This window comes from Platalea leucorodia (genome assembly GCF_965183815.1).
Source record: "Platalea leucorodia genome assembly, chromosome: 6".
Classification (NCBI taxonomy): Eukaryota; Metazoa; Chordata; class Aves; order Pelecaniformes; family Threskiornithidae; genus Platalea; species Platalea leucorodia.
The window spans coordinates 42,078,760-42,103,110 of record NC_138828.1 but is presented as its reverse complement, the minus strand read 5'-3'; the positions used below and the strand labels follow the sequence as shown (position 1 = coordinate 42,103,110).

The 24,351-nt window shown below is 39.7% G+C and overlaps 1 protein-coding gene across 1 annotated transcript; it reads left to right on the top strand.

Annotated features, from left to right (window-relative positions):
• Positions 1-539: 539 nt before the first annotated feature.
• On the top strand, positions 540-24,017 carry NAF1 (nuclear assembly factor 1 ribonucleoprotein). Its single transcript, XM_082315678.1, has 8 exons — positions 540-868; positions 4,657-4,795; positions 6,822-6,915; positions 10,507-10,589; positions 11,614-11,774; positions 15,629-15,680; positions 20,409-20,514; positions 23,162-24,017. The coding sequence occupies exons 1-8, from the start codon at positions 552-554 to the stop codon at positions 23,584-23,586; spliced, it is 1,377 nt and encodes a 458-aa protein (XP_082171804.1). The 5' UTR covers positions 540-551; the 3' UTR covers positions 23,587-24,017.
• The last annotated feature ends 334 nt before the right edge of the window (positions 24,018-24,351 follow it).

The following is a 24,351-nucleotide window of genomic DNA, read 5'->3' as shown; positions in this document are numbered from 1 at the left end:
AAACTAATCCATCCCAACAGGTCCCCAGCAAGAGCAGCACTAACCTCCAGCTTTGTCTTTCAGACAAGCCTCACAGAAACAAAACTTCGGTGTTCGATCTAAATTAACCATAACATTTACTTAGCATTCAGACTTAAGTACACAAGACTGTAAAAATGATGACGAAATTCACTACCGTTACCTCCCATCGGTCTCTAACGGAACGGCCTGATTTAACAACGGGCCCAGGCCCACCCAGCATCACACAGCCAGTTACGGCCCCCGCTCCTCCCTCGCCGGTCCCGGCCCCGGTCCCGGTCCCGGTCCCGCCTCCGGGCGGCGGCCCGCCCTCGCGCCGTGCAGCTCCGCCCTCCCCGCAACCGCCGCGTCACGGGCGGGGCGGGGCGGGGCGGGCCCGCCCCTCCCGGGGCGCGCGCCACAGCCCACGCACGCGCCGTGCCCCTCACCGGGCCCGGGCAACCCCAGTGCGTCGGGGCGTGGGCGCTCGCGGCGGCCGGAAGTAGCGTGTGGCCGAGGGGCGGGGCCGCCGGCCGCGTGGCGCTGCTGCCGAGATGGCGGCGCCGATGGAAGTGGTGGCGCAGATGGAGAGCCTGGCGTTTGAGCCCGCCGCCGCCGGCACGGCGCCGGGCGAGGAGCAGGCGGCGGGCACGGAGGGGGCGCCGGGCGAAGAGCCGGAGGCGAGCACGGAGGGGGCGCCGGGCGAGGAGCCGGCGGCGAGCACGGAGGGGGCGCCGAACTCTCCGAGCCCCCGGGAGGGCGGTGGGGAGGAGCAGGCCCCGCCGGCCCCAGCCGAGGGAGCGCGCTGCTCGCCGCCGCCTGCGAGTCCCAGCGGGCCTCCTGCCGCCGCCACCTCGTCGGACTCGGACAGGTGGGTTTGGCCGAGGGGCGCGTCGCTCGCCGCGGGTCGCTCCTTCCCTTCTGAGGCCTCTTAGGCGGCGGCGCGTGCGGGCCGGCGGCGCGGGCCGCCGCTCCTGAGGCTGGGCGCTCTGCGGGCGAGGTGTCCGAGTCCGCCCCCTTCCCCCGCCCCAGGGCTTCAGCTGCTGTAGCTGTCTCTTTCCCATTAAAGATGGCATTTGCAGTTATATTTCTCTAGGAGTTTTACTGTTGAATTAATAAGCCTCCAAAACAATGACTGCAAGGGTATAGATTTAACAAACACGTAAGTGGCCTGTAGAGCGTCGTCGTTGGTTGGGCCACTGTGAGCGTCTGAATGTCTTGTTTGACATGGTCCACACAGAGTGCTCCTACATCACTCGTGACAAGACACCTGCAGTGTTATTGCTGAAAAATCCTGAATGTAGGATTCAAGGTAAAGAGTTTGCAGATCTTAACTCGTGCTCTACTCTTGGCGTCTCAGGGGAAAAGCTCATGCTCAACCTGTATGTTTTTTATAAAAGGTTTCATCTTCTACTTGCATCTGTGCTTTAGTGTTCAGTATATTTAGTGAAAGGTAGTCTTGGTTAGATGTGGGCTCTGGGTCAGTCTTAAAAGCCTGCACGCTTTGTCAGTTTCAGTGAGTTTTGTATTTTCTTTTTGGGCCATTTCAGCAAGATGGGTTTGTGCTCTTTCTAACTAGTGGAGACTGAAATGAAATCTTAGCGTTTCTTCTTAAAAAGAAGACACTGAGCTTCATTAACAGTTCAGCGGTTAAAACTTGACTTTGGAAATACTTTGTTTTCTCAGTTCAGAGTTTTCCTAGAACATCATGAAGTGATGGAGAGCGAAATTCCGGACCTATGGCAGGGGCTTTACCTGTAGTCTTTTTTGCTTCCAAAATATGCTTTGCTGGTATTCAGATAAATATTGAAGATGAAATTTTGATAGCTTTAACTTACGTAGCTGTCTACATGTATCTCAGACTTTTTTCTTTTATCTTTTTTGTTTTCATCCATCCGCTGATTGGTCTCTGGTATTCTGATTTTTGTCTTTCTGCTATGTTGATATTGTTACAAGAAGTCCATATTTGACTTTTTCAAAAGGTTTATTTGGATATGTGCTCTTACTTATTGACTTTCCTATCAGCATTTGTTGAAAGAAAAAATACAGCAACAGGTAATTGAAGGCCATCCATTTGCTTGTGAAGGAGACCATGTAATAAAAAAGAATCTAAAAGGGAGCGGTTTTTGTATTTTATTTATCACTTTGTTTCTAAATGCTGCTTTATTAACAGCCAGATCAGATAAGAAAGGATAGATGCAATTTTAAAAAAAGTTTGCCTGTCTCGGTTTATTTTTGTGTAAGGTTTGTAACATGTTTTTGTAACAAGAAGGGCCATAAGGAGGATCTGGGGAACTACAGGCCTGTCAACCTGACCTCAGTGCCAGGGAAGGTTATGGAGCAGATTGGCTTGAGTGCCATCATGCAGCATGTACGGGACAACCGGGGGATCAGGCCCAGTCAGTGTGGGTTTATGAAAGGCAGGTCCTGCTTGACTAACCTGGTCTCCTTCTGTGACAAGGTGACCCGCTTAGTGGATGAGGGGAAGGCTGTGGATGTTGTCTACCTAGACTTTAGCAAGGCCTTTGACGCCATTGCCCACAGCATTCTTCTGGAGAAACTGACTGCTCGAGGCTTGGACAGGTGTACGCTTCACTGGGTAAAAAACTGGCTGGATGGCCAGGCCCAAAGAGTGGTGGTGAATGGAGTTAAATCCAGTTGGCAGCCGGTCACGAGTGGTGTTCCCCAGGGCTCAGTGTTGAGGCCGGTCGTGTTTAATATCTTTATCAATGATCGGGATGAGATGGAGTGCACCCTCAGTAAGTTTGCAGATGATGCCAAGTTGGGTGGGAGTGTTGATCTGCTGGAGGGTAGGAAGGCTCTACAGGGGGATCTGGACAGGCTGGATGGATGGGCTGAGGCCACCTGTATGAAGTTCAACAAGGCTCAGTGCCAGGTCCTGCACTTGGGTCACAACAACCCCATGCAACGCTGCAGGCTTGGGGAGGAGTGGCTGGAGAGCTGCCTGGCAGAAAGGGACCTGGGGGTGTTGGTCGACAGCCGCCTGAATATGGGCCAGCAGTGTGCCCAGGTGGCCAAGAGGGCCAATGGCATCCTGGCTTGTATCAGGAATGGTGTGGCCAGCAGGACCAGGGAAGGTGATGGTGCCCCTGTACTCAGCACTGGTGAGGCCGCACCTCGAGTACTGTGTTCAGTTTTGGGCCCCTCACTACAAGAAGGACATCGAGGTGCTGGAGCGTGTCCAAAGAAGGGCAACGAAGTTGGTGAAGGGTCTAGAGCACAAGTCTTATGAGGAGCAGCTGAGGGAGCTGGGGTTGTTTAGTGTGGAGAAGAGGAAGCTGAGGGGAGACCTTATTGCTCTGTACAACTACCTGAAAGGAGGTTGTAGCAAGGTGGGGGTTGGTCTCTTCTCCCTAGTAACAAGTGATAGGACGAGAGGAAACGGCCTCAAGCTGTGCCAGGGGAGGTTTAGGTTGGATAATAGGAAAAACTTCTTGACTGAAAGGGCAGTCAGGCACTGGACCAGGCTGCCCAGGGAAGTGGTTGAGTCCCCATCCCTGGAGGTATTTAAAAGAAGGGTAGACGTGGTGCTTGAGGACCTGGTTTAGTGGTGGACTTGGCAATGATAAGTTAATGGTTGGACTTGATGATCTTAAGGGTCTTTTCCAACCTAAGCGATTCTATGATTCTGTTTTTTCCGTCACCAGGATCAATTACTCCACGTTTGTTTCTTCCACCACCTCTTGAAGAACTTACTCTTCTGCTAAAAGGAACATGTTGATGTGAATAAGGACTGTTGTCTTACTGTGCTCTTTACTTGAAATATTAAGGGTCTAAGAGAATACATCTTATGCATGTGCCAGTGAGAAATATTAAATTACTAATCTGTGTGAATACGTACTAGGGAAATTCAGAGAAGCCATGGATTATGAAACTAATCCCTTTTATCTGCAAAAATTAGATTTTTTTTTTTTTTTTTCCATAATGCAAGATGTATTGCTTGGAATAAGTGTTTTCTTGACTTTCACTTAGCTTTATGCTAATGTTGGGATTGTACAAGAAGAGTGACTGAGCTATAGAAGGTATTTTAATGTATTATCTTTGAGAATTTTTTTTGTGCTTAGTTATGTCAGGTGATGTTCAATCTGAGAACTTAGGTGGTGCATAAAATGGAAATATGCTGATAGTGCATAGACATTATGGTCCTAATTTGGCTGTATTTATCTAGGCACTATACTGAAGTGATCACCCTGTGACTCTGATGTCTCATTTCACTGCAAACCAATGAAGTGTAGGTTCTGTGACTGTCGCATATGTCTGATAGAGGGAGTTATGCTGGTGCTGGACTTTTGCATGGAGTAGCCAGTGGGACAAACCGGACTAGGTGAACTTAGAGGTGATTGCTCTCACGCCACATGCACCATTCAGCAATGAAACAGTGGGAACCCGAACAGGCCATTGTAGTTGTTAGCCTTTGCTCTGAACTGCCGAAGCTACTACTCTTCTGAGATTTTTTTTATGATCTTGTCCAGTGGCTTGTAGGTTCAGAAAAAATTGCTGTTCTTCTGTATACAAATGTATACATTTAAGAAAAACATATCTGGTAACCAAAGGTATTTGAGTAATGTATAATCTAGTCACTCTTTTTATCTGTAATGTAGAAGTCTATATTCTAACTCCCATGTTTGTTTTATTCAGTGATACAGATTCAGATAGTTCATCAGCTACATCCTCCTCTTCGTGTTCTCCTTCAACAGTATCTGATGAAGATGATCATCCAAATGAGAGGGATAACCGATCTTACTCTGTTAATACAAAAGATGAGTTGCCTATTGATGTAAGTACAATGTGGTATCTTTTAAACCTTTTTCTAGTAACCCAACTTAAATTATCGTCTTATGTAAATTTCAGGGAATACAATTTGAAAATTAAAATGTGTGTGTTAAAAATGAAAAATGATGATTAGTCTTTTACCCAGAAGTCCCTAATAATAGCTAACTTGCTAAAGCATGGGTCAAAGATAAAGTAAACGTTCAAAGAAAGTATTTAACTGGAATATGAGCTTAGGGGAAAAAAACATGCATGTATTAAGGAGTGTTAGCAGAACTATTTTAGAAATGTCCTGCTTTGAAGTGTAGGATTTGCAGATATTGTATGTAGTATGACAGATGGTACAGTTTACCAATTTGAGATTTATGAGCAAAATCTTAGCTTTCTGCCTTCTGGTCTTTAGCCTTTGACTTGCTCTAGCATCCAGGACTTAACCAAGTCTTAGCAGTGAAGTTGATTTAAAGTTGGAACACTTACTGTCCTGTAGAAGGGTGTGGTGTTTCTATCTGAATCCATGTCTTGGCTTTAATGCGATATTATATGATCTGGGAAAATCTTGGCCTCTGGTTGGTCTTTGAGTTGCTCTAGAAGCCTTTGCCAAGCACTTTCATTAAGAGTGAAGATTATCAGGTAAAGTTTTGATAAGACAGGATAAGATTCTTCTGTTGGAGAGGGATTTTATTTTTGGTGATGGCCTTTAAAAGTGCGGTTCAGTACTAAGATTTGGACTCTACCTCCAAATTCAGATGATGTTGAATTTGAAGATAATTCCATATAGTCCATATTGAATTCACAGCAGTATAGTGTATATATATATAGAAATCTTAGTTTATGAGTAAATTGGAGATAGATTATGAGTTTGGTGTTAATCAGCCTTGATAGCAGATTTTAATGCTTACATTTGAGGAAAAAGTTTAATTTGAATATTGTTTGTGCAGTACTTGTGTATATCTGAAGTTTGGCGCTTTTTTCCCAAAGTCTTCTCTATGATTACCTTCGGCTGGGGCTGCACGGCTAGAAGGCGCGTCCCCTGGGTGGTGGATAGGGGATCCCTCTCTGGAGGGTGCACCGGATAAAATTGAAGAAGGTGCCGCGAACCAACGCAGCCTAAGGGAAGGCCACCCTGACAGAAAATCCACTGGCCCTCCAAGTCATGGGGGTTGGGCAGGAGGCCAACTACCTCCTCCCGGGAAAAAAAAATAAAAAGTTGCAGAAACGACGAGCATCAGAAATGGCGGGGATGGAGAAAATTGGTAACGAAGTGAGGAGGAGGAGATGGAACTGGATCGGTCGTGTCCTGAGGGGGAAACCGACGGAAGACTGCGCTGTGGCCCTTGACTCCAGAGCACACAGCCGCGGACCAATCAAAGTGGAAGAACGATGTTCGCACCTTGTGTGCCTCCTGGCACTGAGAGAATTCAGATCAGATCTCTATGATTATCCTCTTGTACCAAGTACAACTTTTAGCTAAAAATAATTTTCTTTGCATAGGTGGTTGTGATCTTTACATCTTCCATAATGGTCTGAGTCATGGCATAAATGGACAGACACCATTTTGTTGAATCAGATGATACATATCTGGTGTATTTCGTACTGTTTTATCTCTTGCTATGTACATTTTTCTTCTGTCATGCATTGAACGTCGTTACAGGTTGTCTGTTTTTTTGATTACTGATTATCTAATTATTGTGTTGTACACTGAACTTGATTTACCTAACTTGAAAGTTCAAAAAAATGAACAAAATGTCTATCAGTTATTGGTTTTCTCCAGTTGAATAAAATTGGCTTCTACTTTAGTTGCGATGGAAATATGTAGAGTAGTGTCTCAATAGAAAAGGTGTTTTGAAAAGTGACATTCCCCCAAGATGAGTTCATTTAGAATTATTCTGAAAGAGGCAAATCAAACTAGATTTTTTTATGAAATCTTCAAAATGCTAGGAGGTTTTTCTGATTGTCAAATTTAAGCAGCAACAAAGTGATGAATGTCTTAGTGTGATGAGATTATATTCAGAAAATTGATTTGATATTTTCAGGAACTGCCTCCTGTTGAAGACTTATCAATAATTCTGCCTGATGACGTTGAACTGAAGCTCTTTGGGACAGTTTCCAGCATCATTGAGCAGCTAGGTAGGCAAGATATGTTTGCTTTGTTTTTAATTAAAATATTTTCTGTATATATCTGCATTAATCCTGTACTTAACTGTTCCGTCAAAGTGTCAGTACTGCAGCATTCTATTTCAGGGGGTAGCAGGTTGCTGACTGAGAACTCAGACTATCAGATGACATTTGAGTTGAATTCCCCTTTAGTTGGCTTACATCTTCTGAAGATTTAAGATACTACGATTATTATGCATGCGTTTCTGTGTGACTTTCATCTTCTAATTTTTTCATAAAAAGCACCTTTTTTTACCACGTATTATGATCTTTGTATTAATTCTGGCAACAATAAGATTGAACATTTGCAGTGTTTTAAGAAATCTTCCAGCTGTACATGCTATATTTGAATTATCTCTGAAGATACAGGAGGTGCATAACTGAAAGCACAGATGCAGTACAATGCAGTCCCAAGTGCTTGCTTGTCAATATATGAGGACAGGAGAAATACTTATTTCTTTAGCCAGTGTAGCAGTACTTGGGTAATTGGTGTATTATGTATGTTCGTTCTTTCTTTCTTTCTTTTTTCTTTTTTTTTTTTTAATTCATTCCATTTCTGGCACCTTGTCCAAGTACAAGCTGCCAGTGTCAGCAGTCATAGGACAGCATGACTAACATGCTATATAGGTGCTGGAGGGTAAGCTTAATGCCACTGAGACATACAATGGATGTAAGCTTAACTGCAGGCAATATGCATTTAGGGATCTTTTCAGATCTGCCTGGGACCTCAGTTTTTGATATGTGAAATCAAAGTTTTGCTGAAGCTGGTATTAATAAAATACTCACAGTATGTTTGTATTTAAGCTTATTTCAAGTGTTCCATTCTGCTTGAACTGCTTTCAAAGCAATTCACCTACGAAAATTAGAAATTAAGTTCAATTTTGAAGCTAAAAGTATTTATGTTGAATGGGGTACAAAAGAATTAAAGCAAATAGTCTTTCCTATTAAATTTTCTTTTATTGTAAAAGACTCCAGGTAATACAGGCAATTGCTTTACAGTATTTTTGTTGTTGGTGTTGGTTTGGGGTTAAACTTAATTTCATTCATGTGCAGGAAGCTGGCTTGAGGGTGTGGAAGGTAGTCATCTGGTCATTGTCCTCTTGTTCTACTTTGCCCTTTCTTGCTTATTGATAGTAATGGGGACTTCAAGAAGGCTGTTTTCACCTAAAATGATAGTTTAAAATAAGTTAAAAGAGAAACAGTTGAATCATAATTTGCAATTATTTTTGATCTAGCATGTGAATGTTTAAACAAAGCTGTTTTTAACGACTTCAGTTTTGAAAACCATCCTTAATTTCTAATCCTCCTTGGTACGTATAACCTTTTCAAATCCTGTCAGTTTATTGATAGGTGAATCCTTGAGTCTGTATTCTAATTTATGTAACTGAAGTATATGAATTGTTGAATTTAGATCAGTTGGTGAAAGTTAGAAAACAGACTAATAATCATACATGAAATAAAGCCGTAAGAATGGAATAAACCCCCAAGATATCGGTGTTATTTTTATGCTTTTGCTACCTTGCTTTATGACTTCCTCTTTCTACATGTTTTCTTTTTGGTTCTTCTGCAAACAGGTGTCTGAGTGGCCTCAATTTCAGTTGGTTTGTGGCCATTTTAGGGACTCTGCCTGCTAATTGTGGGTTGGTTTTTGATTTTTGAACTAAAATTTTTGAACCTGTGTATACCAGGTTTGTATCTAGTGTGAGGGGAGCCGCGGTCTCATTTGGACATTACAAATATTATTTTGGCACAACAATCAGTATCCTGAACACATTCTGTCCCTTTGATATATCAGAAATCTCTGCTGTTCTCTGTAGCAAGCTTCCAAGTTCATCAGTCTGCAGTGTGTGATACCTGTAAGTTGGGTATTTCATACTATGACGTGAATTTAAGGCTAGAACAGTATAGGGTCATGCTTGACTTCACACTAGCTAAAAGCAAGATGACAGTACTTTCTGTGAACTTTAACTTTTGCAGTGTATCAGAATTTAACGGAACTTTTGCCATGTTTTGCTTTGAAGTGCCTAAAGAAAAGAGAAAAGAAAAATTCACTGTGTGGGTTGTAGCCTGGAAAGTAAACAGCTTTGGTATATGTGAGAAACCTGCCCTGGGACTGCACCTTTGGCCCTGGAAGAGCAGAAGCTGAGGATTTTGGGTGGGTTGGGATAGCAGGAGCTATAAGTCAAATAGGTGATAATATTTCTTCTGGGTTTCATGAGACTGGCATGACTTATACGTTCAGAATATTTTCCTTAGCCTACTGGAAGACTGGGGGCTATGGGTGATCAATCAAGTTGAGAGCATTCTCTGAGAGTTTTTGGTGTATGGTTTTTTGTTGTGTTTTGGTTTGGGTTTTTTGTTGATGGATTTTTTTTTTTTTTTTTTTGGCTAAGGTATATTTCTCATGAGGGTTAAGCCACACATTGGGTTCTTTCACTGTATATTTTATCTTACAGGTAGGCACAAAATAAACTGATTTCCCTGCTTTTCTTGAAATTCAGTGAACTATTAAGCCTGTAGCATTGTCAGAAGCTTGTTTGGCATGTCACAAGGTGTTTGCAGATTGAAATAGTAGCAAAGCTGGAGTTTTAGCTTGATGAGATGTTTATTGCTTTAAGTCCTGTTATGTAAGTTCAGCAATGATAATCTTGTTAGATTTTGTTGGAGTCTGAGTGACACTAAGTGCTAGAGTGACTTTATTTGATGATGGAGAGGCATTGAGAATGCTTAATTGAGCGTTCTGTTGTTTTAGAAGTAGAAGAGATTGCCTTCAGAATCAGAATTTTTGAGTGTAATGCTGCTAGGCCTCTGTATTGACAGCTTCATGCATAATTCCTGCTGAATGTAAAGGAAGACCCAGTATTTCTGTAGACTAAAGCAACAAGTGTGAACTACTACCAAAGACGAGAGTGAACTACTCTAAAGATTTCAGTAAAGAATAAGCTCTTTATGTCTCTGAATCTGGGAAACCTAAAAATGAAGTTGTCTGTATATCAAATTATGTATTTAATGGAGGAAGAACATGCTTCTGTGTCCATTTATCAGTAACCACCAGTTACTACTGTGACTGGACTGCCAGACATCTTTTGTGTTCTGGTCTGATTCTTATGACTTACTAGGGGAAGCTATAATGTGTAGCCATCTCCATTCTTTTTTCCGAGGAGAATTTAATTTGTAATACTAAGAAAGCAGAATATATCTGCACTCAAGTAAACCAGATTATTGCTGCTATGCAATTAATTAAGGAACATCCCAGGTAAATACAAGGAGTATCTCACACATACATATCTGAGATTTCTCTTTTGTACCTATCATCTGGTCTCCTTTCTTTCTCTACCCCAGAGAACAATAACTCTGTAAACAAGTGTAAATCTTACCATTCTTATATCACTGGAGAAGGGGTGGACAATTGTAAGTAGTTTTGTGTGTGCACAAGATTTTTCAGGTGGAGCTCTATGAACTTTAGTAGACAAATAATGGAGTGATTTGTTAAGTTTCTCTGCAATTAACTACATACTGCTGTTGAAACATAAAGTTCTAAATGATTTTTTTTTTCCATTTTAGTAATAATTGAATCACTGAGAGGCCTACCTCCAGTAAATGAGGAAAGCATAATTTTTAAAGAAGATCGGCAAGCAGCAGGAAAGGTGTGTGTAAAGCATAAAACCTTATTATTCTAATATAAAATTCAAAGTATTCTTTTATGTTCCAACAAGTAGTGTTGAAGTCGACTAAATGAAAGATAATGTTTCCTTGATATGTAGTTTTTCTTAGTGCTTTTGACTCTTGCTATAGTCATCTGTTTTTTTTAATCTCAAGAATTCCTAACCTGGAATTCATTGCATCCTTACAGAATTACAATGTGTGATGCGTATCTGCTATTTTATGACAGTGCTTATGAAGAGGGAGCGTTTGCTTTCATATGTATTTTATTCTTTTATTGCCAGGAGTTGGGGGCAAAGATTGGAGAGATTAGAGTCAAATTTCGGGAAAAATGGGGAATGTTTATGGTCTGCTGTTCCAGTTTAAGGGCAGTGTGTGCTTTATGCAAGTATAATGAAGAATGTTTGCTGAGAGGGGTGTTGCATTGAATTTTGTATGTTTTCTGGAAAACTATCATCTAGAACTGTTACTACTATAATATCTTTGAATGCTAGATGTGAAATAAAAAAACACAGCCTGAAATTGCAGCTGTTCTGTACAACATCTCAGAATTCTCTGCTTTCCACGGAATTAGGGAGCAGACAGGGGAACTGACATGAAGATGTCTTCTAAAGATGAACTTTGAGGAATAAACGATCAGGAGATTGTTCCAGGTGTAAGATTTAAAAGCATAAAGGAGAGAGAAGAATAGAGATTTGGCAAAAGGAAAGATTAATAAAGTAGAGGAAGAAGACAGTGAAAGCAGTGCCGTTGGGTGGGTGAAGGCAACATCAACATGAGAAAACTTACGTTTCTACATTATGACTTAAACAGTAGCTGGGGCAATATACTGTCAAGCAAAATGTGGTAATAAAACTATAGCACGAAAGTAACTTTCATGCTGCATTTTGAAAATATATCAAACTTCTTAAATACAAAGCATCTTAAAGCTTCATGGTTGTCTACAATGAAATTAGCTGTCTACTCTTCATGGTTTATTTAAACATTTTAATTTTGTTTGTGTTTCAGATATTTGAGATATTTGGTCCTGTTTTACATCCCTTTTATGTGTTAAGATTTAACAGCTCTGAGCATATCAAAGCAAAAGGTATTAATGTGCAAGATAGCATGTATTTTGCTCCATCACTGAAGGACTTCACCCAGTATATATTTGCAGAGAAACTAAAACAGTGAGTCTGACTTCTTTTCTAATCTGGTTATAATGTATTTTTTAACGTAGCTAAAAATCCTGGATTAAAGTTTAGCTTTGAATGAGAAACTATAGGACTAAGCTTGACACTAAAACTTTTCTTTTTTTTAGATATTCTCAACTCTGTTTTCATAGCAAGGTTGTTCTGTTTTGCCTTTCAGAACGGTACAGAGTAGCTGTAAAGTACAAGCTTCTAAAGTGTTACCATTACTAACGTTTAGTAGCTTCTTATTCGATTTAATATATTAAGCTTGCTTTCTTTTCATGTTGCTGCCTTAACTAAAATATCATAACCAGAAAAAAATTCATTGATACTTCCCTCCCCCACACCCTCTGACACACGTACACATGCATGGGTTTTGCAAGCTGAACTTTCTGGATTTTGTTTTTCTGCAGATTCTTGTTTAGTTTCATAACTTATAATAAACTTGTTTGAATTCTGAACAAGTTTATATTTATGCACTATTTTTATTTCATGTTGCAAGGCCAGAACTGAAATTTAATTATCAATAAATCTTTTGTGCAGTTGGAGAATAACAATTCTGTATGAAAATTACCTGCTGTAAATTTGGGAGAGGGAAGGGATTTGAGTGGCAATGTAGTATGATGTTCAGAAACTTCTCAGAAGTATTTGTGTATACCAGTCTGCCTGAGGAAAGTAGCATGTATGAATAGGACTTCTGCCATTGAAAAGGAAGTCTACTCAAAAATAGAGAATAAGAAATGAAGCATAATAAATGACCGCTAGACATCAGTGTTCTAATTATTAATGAATAATTGCCTGAAATAACTATAGGTTAAAAAAGTCCTTTGTCATACAAGTGACTTAGTCTCTGTTTATTAAGATTAGTTTTCATCTGACTTGCAAATTTTTTCTGACTAGAGCCAATAATATTGGTGTCTGCATTAATTGCAACTCTACCAGTATTCATACTAAATAATTTTTTTTCTTTAGTCATGCATGTGGCCAGGCCTGCAGGAGTCTTTCCCCCCTGCCCCCCCCCGCCCCTTTGCCATTTCTGTGGAAGCAATAAGCATATTTTTTTCCTTTCAGTGAAGACCAAAATAGATCACTTTATTACTCTGCTGCTTGTTTGTTTTTCTGCAGCATTTTGATGCCAGCTGGTCTTTGCTTTGTGCCACTCAACTTTGTTGCTTAGCACAGTAACTGCACAGATTTTAATCATCTGCTTACTACATCAATAACTGTGTGCCATACTCAGCATCTGAGACGTGAGATTCATCTTTTAGTTTGTTACATGCTTTGCAACTAGTTCTGGGAACTATTTGTCTTTTGGTAGTACTTTGCTATCATATATGGTCCAGAATTGAACACTAGGTAAGATGTTTCACACTTTCATGACTTATCAGTGCAGCTGAACAGTGCATCAGACATTGTTTCTTGCCCTGCATTAAAATGAGCAGTGTAAACACCTGTGTAATCTGACGTAAACCATAATTTCTGAATAATGTGGCTTAAGTTACATTTCACTGAAACAATATTTTATTTCTGAGTTTTGTCAGTAAAGGCTCTTAAGCTTTCGTGAGGCAATCGGTACTATTTGCTGAAGCTGCCTTTTCACAAAGTAGGTGTCATTGACAAAGAATAAAGAATTTTGATTTCTGAACTGTGCTATAATGCGTGGATAGTAGAAAAGTTGAGCTTCGGTCAGTGCTTCACAAGAAGGCTTTTGGACCTTAGCAGATTGCGAATTTGATGACCAGTGATTGTTATTTTCTGCTTTTTGTTAGTTTGACTGTCTGCAGACCAACTTGTGGAGTATTATAGGCTTAAAGTTTTAGAACTGCTATTCAAAACTGTGATGGTATTTTGAAAAGGAAAGGAATCAGGATTAAGATCTGAAAGAAACCTTAAGTTTAAAGCTTCTTCTGAAATCTGGCATGCAATCGACTTGCATTGTACAAAGTTGCAGTGCTGTGAATAAGCCTTACACTTTATAGCAAAATAAATGAAAGTATAGTGTAAAACTTCTTGAATGCAAAATAATTTATTGCTAAAAATAGATGTATGTTGTATTGCCTGAAACACAAAGTAATTCTAAAGAAGCTCATGTATTTTCATGATTCCTCTGAGTCACCTTTTGTTAGACTTCCAGATCTTACAGTATCTGAGTTCAGAAATCAAAGAATTACTGTCTTGTTCTTTGCAGAAGATTATTAGGTATCTCAGAGCATGAAAAGTGTTTTGCTGAAATGGGGAAGGCTACCTTGGGAGAGTGAGATAAGCTTGAAGATAAGCCCGAAGAACTTTCAAGGTTTAAATTTTGCAGTCAGTAGTGCTACCTATTGCCCAATGACCACAGGTGTTGGAGTTTCTTCTGTGCTTTGGTATTTCTAGCAGTCATGTATTGCCCCAAAATAACAAGATGAGAGGGAGAAACAAAGAAGTTGGTTCATAATAAAAAACCAAAGTGTTACTTTTCAGTATTGCATAGGTAGAGAGTTTTCTGCAGCCGAGAAATTACTCATATAGAGCCTTTACCTTCCCTTCCTCCCTGTAACATTTTCTTCAAATTGAACTTTAAAATGGCTTAAAATGGTTAAAATCATAAAGGTAGGCTGTCTTTAGGGTTTTCTAGTGATATGTAGAGACTGAGCTTCAGTTTTATGTTTAGGAGTTGAGGTACCAGATGACTTGCCAGCATTCTTCTCATGGGCAGCCTTTGACTAAGGGCGTCTTAAGTCCAGGCTGCCTAGAGCCAGTGGTTATGTACTTTGATGTAGCTATTGCTGCTTGATTGTTGCTGACTTGGTGAATACATAAAAAACCCCCTTGGTTATTAGAGTACTGAGGGAAGACTTTTCACACTGAACACATTGGTGTTTTTAACTATATGGTTCCATTTTGCAAGTAAGAATTTTCAGTATTGCATTATTTTATATAGTTTGTCTGCATAGATAAGGATTGTGTTTTGACATTTCAGACCAAAATATATTAAATCTGTGAGCAGCGTGGAAAAACCTTCCAGAGACCTTAACAGCATAGTTTAAATTTGTCCCACAAACTTGTTGCTAATCAAAGAAATTACTTGATTTTTAGTGAAGTTCTTAAAGTTGTGGGTGAAATAAACGATGCCACTTCAGATGAATTTTGATGTTTGTCAGGCAAGATGATTGAAGTTTTGCTTCTTTAAATGTCTTTTACCTTGCTTTTTAATTTTATGTTTGCAACAAAATAGAAGATGAATCTTAATTTTCTAGCTAATACTGTATTAATAGAATTGTAAGCCAAGCTTAGAGGGTTTTTGGTTCCGAATACACTTTGCTATAGATATACTTAAAGCCTGTATCCTACTAGACTAGTTCATTGTCCTTTTTAACTGGACATATGTATTCTGAAACCAGAAGAATAAGAAAGCTTATGACTGTAGTCAGCAGTTAGCATAAGAAAGTTGCAGTGAGCTACCTCAATTCAGGTTCAAAGCAATTTAGGTTCAAAAGGATGTCTTGAGAGAATACTGATCAAAGCTTAATACTAGCTGTGTAAAATGTTCAGTCTTCACTCAAAGTAGGAAGATTTTTCAAGTGAAGTTAGTAGTGAAGTTCTAAGTTGACACATACATTACTACTCACTTAGAAACAACATAAAAAACCAAATGACCCTTTTAAAATAGGCAGCTCCTGGTGTAGGAGATCTGATACCTCTAAGAAAGTGTTACCCTATTTGCTACAGTACAGTTCTTGCAAATTATTTCTAACCTGGAATATGTTGCTACTATGTGACTCAAACGAGATGTTTCAAAGCTGCCTTACACTATCTTCCTTCATCTTGATTGTCTAATTTGTGGTTGGTTGGTTTGTTTTTTCTTTTAGGGAAAAAGGTTCAGATGCATCTTGGAAGAATGATGAAGAACCACCACCTGAAGTAACTATAGTTTTTTTGCTTTATTGTTTTTGATTACAAAGACATATGTAGAAAAATTTCTGTGCAGAGTAACTAATTAGCAAGCTTATTTTTTTACACAGATGAGTTGGATGTACCTATTTTCTTCATTGAAAAGAAGGTCGTACTTTTCTTGGAGATGCCTCACAGTCAGTGTAGAGAGTACTAGCTGTCTTTTTCTACTTGCTTTTTGCAATTGGGAAAATGTGTATCTTCAATTCCTTGAGTCCTTCCAGAACATGTGTGGCAACCTGAATGTTCAACTTTGAGTAGCAGTGCTTTTACCTTGCCTGTTAGTTTTGCTTCTGCTAGGGAATTTTTGTCCTTGCTGTTCTTTCACTGCAGCTTTGTCTTTTTACCTTGCCACGAGCAATTGTTTGTCTTTAAAGGCCTGCTAGTACTCTGAAAACTGTACTACTTAGGTGTTTAAGCTGTCTGCTCTTTTAGATTAACTTGACACCTCCACTGTTGCATTCTTCGAATGGTTTCTTAGTAAGATTTCCCTGCTGTTTGCTATTATAAAACACTAGTTTCATGAGAGGAGATGAGCTTCTTCCATACGAGGGCAGTCATACAGTATTATTGTGTAGAAGTGAGAGTGCCTCATGACCTTTGACATCATTTACTGTAGGATCTGTAAAGATTTCTTCAGTGACATCCAGGCTTCCTGTCCAGTGCTCCTTAACTCCACTCAAACTATACTTGTCATGGCTATTCTTTTCTGCAATGAGAATTGCAAGGCTGATAGTTTTATTGAGGTGTTTTTATGAGATTTGTTTTCTAGCTCAGCACTTGGAGTCACTTTTCCTTGCAATTTCTACTTCAAGCCTGTCTTATCCAAAACAGCTGAAATTCCTAGAAGCCTTGTGTCTACCATAGTATCCTAAAGAGATCTGTCTGCTTGTTTTGAATCTTCCAAAAGCTTGTACAGTTAGCATAGTTCTAAGTTACGTAGTATGTGCTTCTTATTCTATAATTAAGTAGGAAAGGTGGTTTTTGTGGGTTGGTGGGTTTTTTTTTGTTTTGTTTTTTTTTTTTTAGTGCTCTAACGAATTTTTAGAATGGAATAGACTATTTCAGTTGGAAGGAACCTACAACGAACATTGAGTCCAACTGCCTGACCAATTTAGGGCTGACCAGAAGCTAAAGCATATTATTAAGGGCATTGTCCAAATGCCTCTTAAATGCTGACAGGCCTGGGGCATCGACCACCTCTCTAGGAAGCCTGTTCCAGTGTTTGACCGCTCTCGGTAAAGAAATGCTTTCTAATGCCCAGTCTAAACCTTCCCTGGTGCAGCTTTGAACCGTTCCCCCACGTCCTATCACTGGATACCAGGGAGAAGAGCTCAGCACCTCCCTCTCCACGTCCCATCCTCAGGAAGCTGTAGAGAGCAGTGAGGTCGCCCCTCAGACTCCTTCTCTCCAAACTAGGCAAGCCCAAAGTCCTTAGCTGCTCCTCATAGGACACGCCTGCCAGCCCTCTCACCAGCTTTGTTGCCCTCCTCTGGATGCATTCAAGGACCTTTACATACTTCTTAAACTGTGGGGCTCAGAACTGCACACAGTACTTGAGGTGAGGCCACACCAACGCTGAATACAGTGGGATAATCACCTCTTTTGACTGGCTGCTTATAGTGTTTTTGATGCACCCCAGGATGTGGTTTGCCCTCTTGGCTGCCAGGGCACGCTGCTGACTCCTATTGAGCCTGCTGTCGACCAGCACCCCCAGGTCCCTTTCTGCAGGGCTGCTCTCCAGCCACTCTCTCCCTATTTATGCTTGTGCCCGGCATTACTCAGTCCTAGGTGCAGGATCTGTCATTTGGACTTGTTAAATTTCATGCCATTAATCATAGCCCAATGCTCCAATCTATCTAGATCCCTCTGCAAGGCCTCTTGTCCCTCAAGAGAGCCAAGAGCGCCTCCCAGTTTAGTATCATCAGCAGACTTGCCAATGGTGTGTTCAACTCTTGCATCCAGATTGTTGATAAATATATTGAACAGAACTGGCCCTAGAATTGAACCCTGAGCAACACCACGGGTGACCAGTTGCCAGCCAGATGTAGCCCCATTCACTGCAACTCTTTGGAGGTCTGCCCTTCAGCCAGATCTTCACCCAGCGCACCATGAACCCGCTCATCCCGTGGTTGGACAACTTGTCCAGAAGGGTGCTGTGAGGGACAGTGTCAATTTTTGCATTCACAGTCCTTATTCCAGGCCAGTTCTGGCTCGAAGGAGAGATGTTGTGACACAGGCTTTTCTATGTGTGAAGATAGGTCCTGTAATGATGTATCAGTCTGTCAACCCGGAATGCTGCTTTTTTCCACTATGGTGAGGATGATGCATTTTGAAATACCCTTTTTTCTTCCCACAAACGGAACTGAGCTGAGCAGTGTTAACTTCTTTCGAAGAATGCTTGTCTGTCAGTTCTGACTGTAAATTGCTTTCCTTTCTTGGGGAGACATCATTTCACAGAGAATCATCATTTGAGAATCAGAAGCGTTGCAGAGTTGGACTGTAGGTATGTGATCAATAGAGCTTTGAAAGACTGTATACTTAGAAACTTTTGGGTAGTCTTAGCTTTCTTTCGTCAAACAATTTTCTAGCGATGATACAAAATGTGCATATTGGCTAATGGTGAGCTCTTTTTTTGTTTCTTAGTCATATTTTTAAAGCTGTTCAGGAGATAAGCTTGTAAATATGTAATTTGAATTTGCAGGAACCTAAGTAACTTTAAAATTTGGCTAAATACAATCAAGCAGTCAGGTCTTCTGCAGATAGAAATTCATTGCTTTTTCCAAAGTTGGTATTTATTTTTTTTATGATTTTTCTTAATTTTAATTATGATACTGTTACTTTCAGGTTAGAATCTGAAAGTACAGGGGAAACTTTAGGTTTACTGTACTTCAGTATAGGAAGGAAGGAAGCTTGAATGAAATTAGTGATGGCAAGGATGGGCAAACGTGATTGCTTTTTATGACACCTTTGTTTCCGTGGCTGTTCTGCCTTGGTGATATGTCTGCGTGCTCTATTTTGGAGAAAATACAACAGCTAACATCTTGTAATCCTTAATTAGAATAATCTTTGGATAGTTCTATCAGTTAGAGTTTACACTAAGATATCCAAACTGTGACAGCTGATGAGCTGATAGAGAGTAGCTTTTGCTATGAAGGTAATAGCTGCTGACAAGGGTGCAGATTAAATTTTATGCTACTGATGCTTGAAATTGTCTCTTACAGCCAGACTCTTCTAGAGCCCTGAGCTGGCAGCTGATTCTGTAACTTTTCTGGCCAGCTCCCATGGTAAACTGTGTGCAGTTGCTGGAGTCAGTTCTTTCTGTGATACCATGAAGCTTTATTTTTGTATGAACGTTAAATTAATCCATGTTAGGCCTTTTATGCTTGCTACTTTAAGGTATATGGTAAGTGTTCCTTTTCTGACAGGCTTGTAATTAGTCCAGCTTAACTGTAGACTCATTAATACAGTCTCTCTCGGCCTTGTCTTTGGGGTCATAGGATGACAAAGTGTGATCTGTATGCTGCAAGGCTAGCAGGAGCAGAGAACTGCGGTTTCTCTGTGAGGTGGCTTTTATGCAATGTTAGATGGAAATTAGCTAGCAACAGAAGGTACCTGTTTGGTATTTCTGCTCTACTGGAGGATGGCATATTGAAGTCCTTAGAAAAAGCAGGACTTAGTGAAAGATTTTACTTCATGGTATATATCATCTTGTGGCTTTTTTTGAGTAAGAATATAATCCAATATGTAGGAGAGGAAATGGTTGTATACAGAATTAACTTTTATGTGGCTTTTTTAGCACTGTTTTAGTGCAGTGTTCTTGAGATCCATGCTCTGTGTATACTACAGAGATACATCAGAAAGCAGCAAACCCCTTCCTTTCAGAATTGGGAAGGGGAGCATGGGAACAAACCCTTTTAAGTCATATGAGTGAGCTGTTTTTCAGGGAATAATTTATGCTGACAGATTTCTTCCCTGTCACTAATAACTCTTCCTCATTCTAAATGTAAGCTAGGATTCAAAAGATAGCAAAACCTTGTGTAACAGGAACAAAATGGTGCAGTGACACTGCATCTATTGTAAATGACAACATTCTCCAAAGCTGAAAGTTCCTTTGGAATAACATTGCTATTGCAAGTTTAACAGTGTTATTAAATATGCTACAGAAAATTCCAATTTAGTGACAATTTTAGACTAGAGATTTTTCTTAATGTAGTTTAACTGTGCTGAGTTAAGTATTGGTTGCCAAATTAATTTTAACTTATTTTAAAAAATCCATATTTTAATTCACCTAGTCTGCAGTTTTCCCTTTGAAAGCTTTTTCTTGGCAATAACTAGCCAGCTCCCTCAGAGATTCCCAATTTGTTTCTTACTAACATCTAGGCAATCAAAAATTTGCGTGCAGTACTTGAATGTTGCTGTGTTTAGGAAAATTAGAAGGAATAACTGAGTATTGTATAATTGTCTTACGAGAAATTTGTGGACTGTGAAGTTTTTAATTGTGTTGAGAAGCCAGCTGAACACACGATGGGCCTTTGAATGCAAAATAGGAAAGTGCAGCTTTAATATTCTTCTAAGCTGACTGCAGGATGGATTGTTTTCTAAATAATCATTTATTGCTAGAACTGAAGTTCTCTATGCAGTCTTTATATGGCTTTGTTCTCTCTCTTTTTTTTTTTTTTTTTTTTTTTAAATGAGGCCTTGGATTTCAGCGATGATGAAAAAGAAAGAGAGGCGAAACAGAAGAAAAAGAAGCCTCAAAGTCAAGGAAGGAGGAAACTCAAATCAGACACAAATGCATCAAGTGAGTGAATGCTATGGGAGAATGCTTTTATCTTTGAAATACACAACAGTATCTATCTTAATGATTGACCTTTCTTAGAGTTAATCAGTATTTCTGTGCTTTTCAAAGTTATATTTGTTAATTTCTTCTTACATTCCCTAATTTTTTTAAAAGGAAAATGAAGGTTTTTTTCCATTGAACTGTGGAAGGGAAGTAGTATAGGAGCAGGACAGTTGTCAGAGGAGATTCGAAGGCTCTTACAACAGTGTTATGTGACACACTGCGAGGCTATAGAACACATGCCACCTTTTGGAGTTTAGAGCTTGCTTATTGCAGGGGTTATTGGAGCCCCAGTTCAGCTTAAGTCTTTGAGTGCAGGGAGAAGGTAAGAGAAAGGCCATGTGCAATTTTTGGAAACCCATTTTTTTGACAATCAGGGAGAAGACGTGAGTCTTCTCAAGATGGGGAATTTATTACTCTATCTGAAAAGGAAGCTCTTCCTCACCCGTGACATATAAATACTCCTTTAAAGTAACTGTTACTTAGGTAAACAGAGAGGTTCTCAATGGGCTACATAACACAGTCATTAGATAAACAAACCTATAATATTTTAATAAACTATGTGTAGTTTTTCATAATATATATAGCCTTCTTCGCCTTCCTTTCTCCTGCTGTTGACGGATCTGTTCCAAGTGTATGCTTGCAGCTGTGCTGTGTTTGCAATAACGCGATTTTTCTATCTGTCTTCTCTCATGCCTCTCTACTGACAAAACTTTTTGCTTTTTGGTTGCCACTTTGGTTGAATAATTTAAATTGCATCACTCTTTTTCTGTTCTCACTGGTCTGGTTCTGTTGCATGCTTTTGTACCGCTCCCTTTAAATACTACTGACTCGCATCCCTTCCCCTCGTCCTCTTCTACTGCTTACATACCAGGTTGCTTCAGCTGTCTGCAGCACAGTGCTTCCCCCCATTGATTTTCTTGGACTGACTCCTTCCGTGAGTTTGCTGCTCTTCCTTTGTAAAACTGCTAGACATTGCGCCCCACTGAACCCCTTTTCTCTCAATCTGGGAAGTCAGTAACTGTCCTGTTAACAGTTTTACTCTGTGTACAGTACATTGCACCCTTGTACTCTTTAAATAAAGCTGCAGTCTTTCTTGGACTGGCTTTTGCTGCATGGTTTTGACAGTTCTCCCTTAAGGGAAGGATCTGAATTGTGCCATACTTTCCTTTCATTGCTGATGGTTATTTTCTCTCCTGGTTTCTGCTTATCTAGCATACGGCATGTTTTCCACCATATCCTTATTCTGCCAGCTTATTGCAGACCTGCCTTTGCCTAGGGCTTGCTGAGGCTGTTACTGGTCTATGTTCCATAACTGAGAACATAACAGGAGGAACTGTCTCAGTCTGTCAAGGGAGTATGAGTTACGATTTGCTGTGTTTTTCTGTAAATAACATGGTATAAATTGACATTGTGTGCAATTTAGTTTGGCTGTGGAATTCAACAACAAGGATATCCGGCAAATTGAGGCAAAAACTCAGTCTCAGCTGGAGTTTTGCTTGGTTGCATCTTCATAAAACTCTGAATATATTAAAATTGGCTCATTGTTACAGTCTTTGATAGGAGAAAAAAAAAACAAAAATATTCACTCAAGTACTTTCACTTCAGTGCTTCTGAGGGGACTGCATACACCAAAGGAGTCTTAAGTTCTAACCCCCCATGAAGAGGAGTAGAAATTTTGGTATCCAGCTACCTTTCCAGACTTAGTTTTTCAAAGGTGAAAATGTTTCTGTGTAGTCTAGTGCCAAGGATTAAGTCCACATAGTTTCTTAAAATTCAGTGGTTTTAAGCGGTGTTATGTCCCTAAATACCTTTTTGCTTCTAGCCCTAAAATCCTTTAGAGATCATGTTTCGGTTTAAATTCTGCAGCCATTTGAATATCTTAGCAGCTCTTTGGAGCATTTTTAATATTTCAGTGCTGTTAATCTTATAGCACTTATCCCAGTAATACTCTTATGGTATTTATATAAAGTGACAGTACCTTTGTTATGAACCTTAAATATATGCTTACAGTGACCTGTACAGGGAAAAATTCACCTTTGAAAGATGAATGCTGAAAGCTAATTGGCTAAAGGTACAGGCTGCCTTTTTTCTGGTAGAGTAAGTTGATTTTATTAATTTGAGTTTGAATAATTCCTTGCGTCCTGTGTCTGTACTGTAATATCAACTCAGGTCTGAAAGCTGTATACCACTTTAGTGTAATGCAGTGTTGATTTATCTTCAGTCATAAAATGTGTTACTTTTATATCTTGTTTTAGACCAAAGCTTCCGAAATACTCACAGTTTGAGTGTTCCTGTGATTCATTAATACAAATGAAAAGGGCTGGAGGGGAAGAAAGTTAAATTTCTTTTTTAATGACTGAATTTGCAACCCTCAGGGTCATTCTTTCTATATTACTCTAATAAATCAAGACGAGTTACTACAGTAGACTTGCCAGTATTATTTTGTTGTTTATGTATTATTTGCCAGTATTATTTGTTGATAAGCTTACTTCTCAAATTTCCTTGACTTCAGCTTGGAAGATTTGTGAGGTCTAAACTTAATCTTTCCAAAATAATATTAAAACTGTGTGTGTTTTTACATTTTTTTGTTGGCTTTTTTTTTAAGGTGAGAATAAAGGACTTCATCAGTCAGTGCAACAGCCTGCTTCAGGTTATTCAAGGGGATACCGTGGCAGAGGGTTCTCCAGGGATCCATTTCCTCCTCCATCAGGCCCTCCAGGTTTTTTGAGACCACAAGTAAGACCACCACAGCTATACTCTTCAGACAACAGAATACATCAGGAATCTCCAGTGTTTCCACAACCTCATAGAAAAGAAGATCCAATGATGCAACAATATCCCTTTCCTCCTCCAGTTTTTGGTTCTGTTAATGAGATGCATCAATTCCACCTTCCACCTTCAAATCTGAATATGATTTGGACAGGCCCGAACATGTACAACTCATCATACGCATTTTTGCCACCACCGCCACCTCCTCCACCTCCTCCGCCTCCTCCAGATAGCCATCCTTCTCAGTTCAGGCCTTACTAAGTTTCCATAAATGTGCATACAGAGCATTGCAGTTTAAAGGGAGGAAGAACAGGCTGCCAAGACTGTATTCCCTTATTTTGGAGATGCTTAATTTTTCTGCAACAATAGAACAAATGCAGAGTTTGATGCTTTGTGGGACATCCATAGAAAACTTTTTTTCTATATGTTTTCTGTTGCAAAAAAAGAAAAATGTATGATAAAAGTAATTGAAGATTAAATAATGGTTTATTTTTATAATGTCTACTAGTTTGGGATGATAAATAAAAACATTTTGGAGACTGGTATGTAGTGGTGGAAATCTATTTTGTAATAAATTTAAGAGTTTGTGTAACTACTGTCTAATAGTGTCACATAGATGGTGTTTTAATATTTTTAGAGTGATTGTATATTGCTATGCTAAACTATTTTTCTCAGTTTCTGCAAATTTTGAAATCTTGCATGGAAACTAAAAATCTGGCACCTAATTTTTAAGCTAGGTTTGCCACTGTTTATGTAAGGTATAAACTCCTGTTATCCAACTTCTAATATTTCATTAATTTCATATTAACTAAAAGACTGGAGCTGGATGGTCTTTTTTTAAATAGTTGGAGTATCTGGATCAGAATTTGGACCAGCAGCTGAATTACTCTCTCAGATTTAGTGTCCTACAATAGCTATAGAAGATCAACTTATCGATTAGATGTTTTGCAATTAATTTTAGGATGTAAAACTGCATGGTATGGGGAAATTAAAAACCAGCATAACTTCTCTACCTTGTCTTTGCTC

What these genes read in the sequence shown, in the direction of transcription:
- NAF1 (XM_082315678.1), top strand. Translation starts at nt 552, where the DNA reads ATGGCGGCGCCGATGGAAGTGGTGGCGCAGATGGAGAGCCTGGCGTTT. An exon ending in ACCTCGTCGGACTCGGACAG is followed by an intron (nt 869 to 4,656) that starts GTGGGTTTGGCC and finishes TGTTTTATTCAG; the next exon opens with TGATACAGATTCAGATAGTT. An exon ending in ATGAAGAACCACCACCTGAA is followed by an intron (nt 15,681 to 20,408) that starts GTAACTATAGTT and finishes TTTTTAAATGAG; the next exon opens with GCCTTGGATTTCAGCGATGA.